The sequence below is a fragment of the Aplysia californica genome, unplaced genomic scaffold, assembly GCF_000002075.1.
Source record: "Aplysia californica isolate F4 #8 unplaced genomic scaffold, AplCal3.0 scaffold03176, whole genome shotgun sequence".
Taxonomy (NCBI): Eukaryota; Metazoa; Mollusca; class Gastropoda; order Aplysiida; family Aplysiidae; genus Aplysia; species Aplysia californica.
In genome coordinates this window covers 1-1,390 of record NW_004800446.1, presented here as the reverse complement: position 1 = coordinate 1,390, position 1,390 = coordinate 1, and the positions used below count along the sequence as shown (strand labels likewise).

General features: G+C 39.4%; 1 protein-coding gene across 1 annotated transcript in view; it reads right to left on the bottom strand.

Annotated features, from left to right (window-relative positions):
- The window catches only part of LOC101862778 (pleckstrin homology domain-containing family M member 1-like), a gene marked incomplete at its 5' end in the record, with an annotated part of 2,190 nt that extends 1,922 nt beyond the window's left edge, over positions 1-268 (bottom strand). The window contains one exon of the mRNA XM_035973768.1: positions 218-268. Coding sequence (XP_035829661.1) covers positions 218-268 — 51 coding nt within the window. The remainder of the gene's footprint in view (positions 1-217) is intronic.
- Positions 269-1,390: the final 1,122 nt, after the last annotated feature.

Here is a 1,390-nt window from a genome sequence, read left to right as displayed (position 1 = left end):
TTGTAAACCAATAAACGCAATGTCATAGACTTATTGACAGTTGTAAACCAATAAATGCAATGTCATAGACTTATTGACAGTTGTAAACCAATAAACGCAATGTCATAGACTTATTGACAGTTGTAAACCAATAAACGCAATGTCATAGACTTATTGACAGTTGTAAAAAAATTAACATGATGTAATAGAGCTGTTGACAGTTGTAACTCACACATACCAGGGCAGAGGCTTGATCTGAGCTCTGTGAGAGTCCCACATAGGCTGTCAGCTGTTAGACAGAGTTAATTTTAGTAGAGGTTTTACGTCGCTCGCAACTGCATAAGGTCATATGAGCGTCAGAAAATTAGAGGTGTTACAAGACAGTAAGAAACATAAAAAAGAAGAAGGGAAGATAAGGGCGATAGATGTTTGAGAGGAAAGAAGAAGCAAACCACACCAGAGCACCCGCCAACCACCCACTGTTGGACAGAGACGTGGAGGAAAAATGCATTAACAGAAGATAAATACAAAACCCACTTATAATAATGCATGCATGCACCCCTACACAAAAACAGACAAATTGATTACACCATCCAGCCGTTTCATCGGGATGCTTGCACACTATTCTAGCATAAAATGCTTTTCTGTTTCACAGGAAAAGGAAAACGTGACACAACCATTTTTCCAAGAAGTAAGTGTCACACATTTTACTGTATTAGGACGAGGCTCATAGTACTTGTGAGAAACAACTGTCTCTCTTATGCCTCGATACATTGGCGGGGGACATTGTTAAGTCAGCTGATATCACCATAGACTAGAAATGGTTCTGGTTCAAATCTCTTAAGGTCCATTCTCTACTTGGGTAGCTTTGGAGAGTTATACTTATTCAGGCTCTCCCCTATTTCACTAGGGCGAAAAATCTCGGAGGGCCCGTGTGCAAGTTGCACACGTTAAAGATCCCTTGGTGGTCTAAAATCGATAAAAGTAGGCTTCGGCCGCCATCTGGGCAAAATTCTAAATTTCCTACCAACTGAAAATATTAGGTGTGTCCCGCGCGCTAATATGACCTTATGCAGTTGTGAGTGCCGTAAAACACTTTACAAAAACAAACAAACTATTTCACTCCGCCCTATCATAGAGGAATATTAAATTTGAAGGTTCTGCCTCATAAATAACCTCATAGGGTCGAAAGGGACATAAAACCAACTGTGCACCATTTTTTTTTTCTTCCTTTTTCATGCATGCTCTTGTTTTTTTTATTTTGCCTATTTCTTCTTTTGCAAACTTTTTGAATTTATGATTTGAGTCACCCAGTGTTTGGTGCTCCAATGCAGCAGTGCCTCTTTGAACATTCAGCGAACGACCTGAATTAGTCATTTTCTTTACAAATTGTGAATTCAAGTTGTGTCCC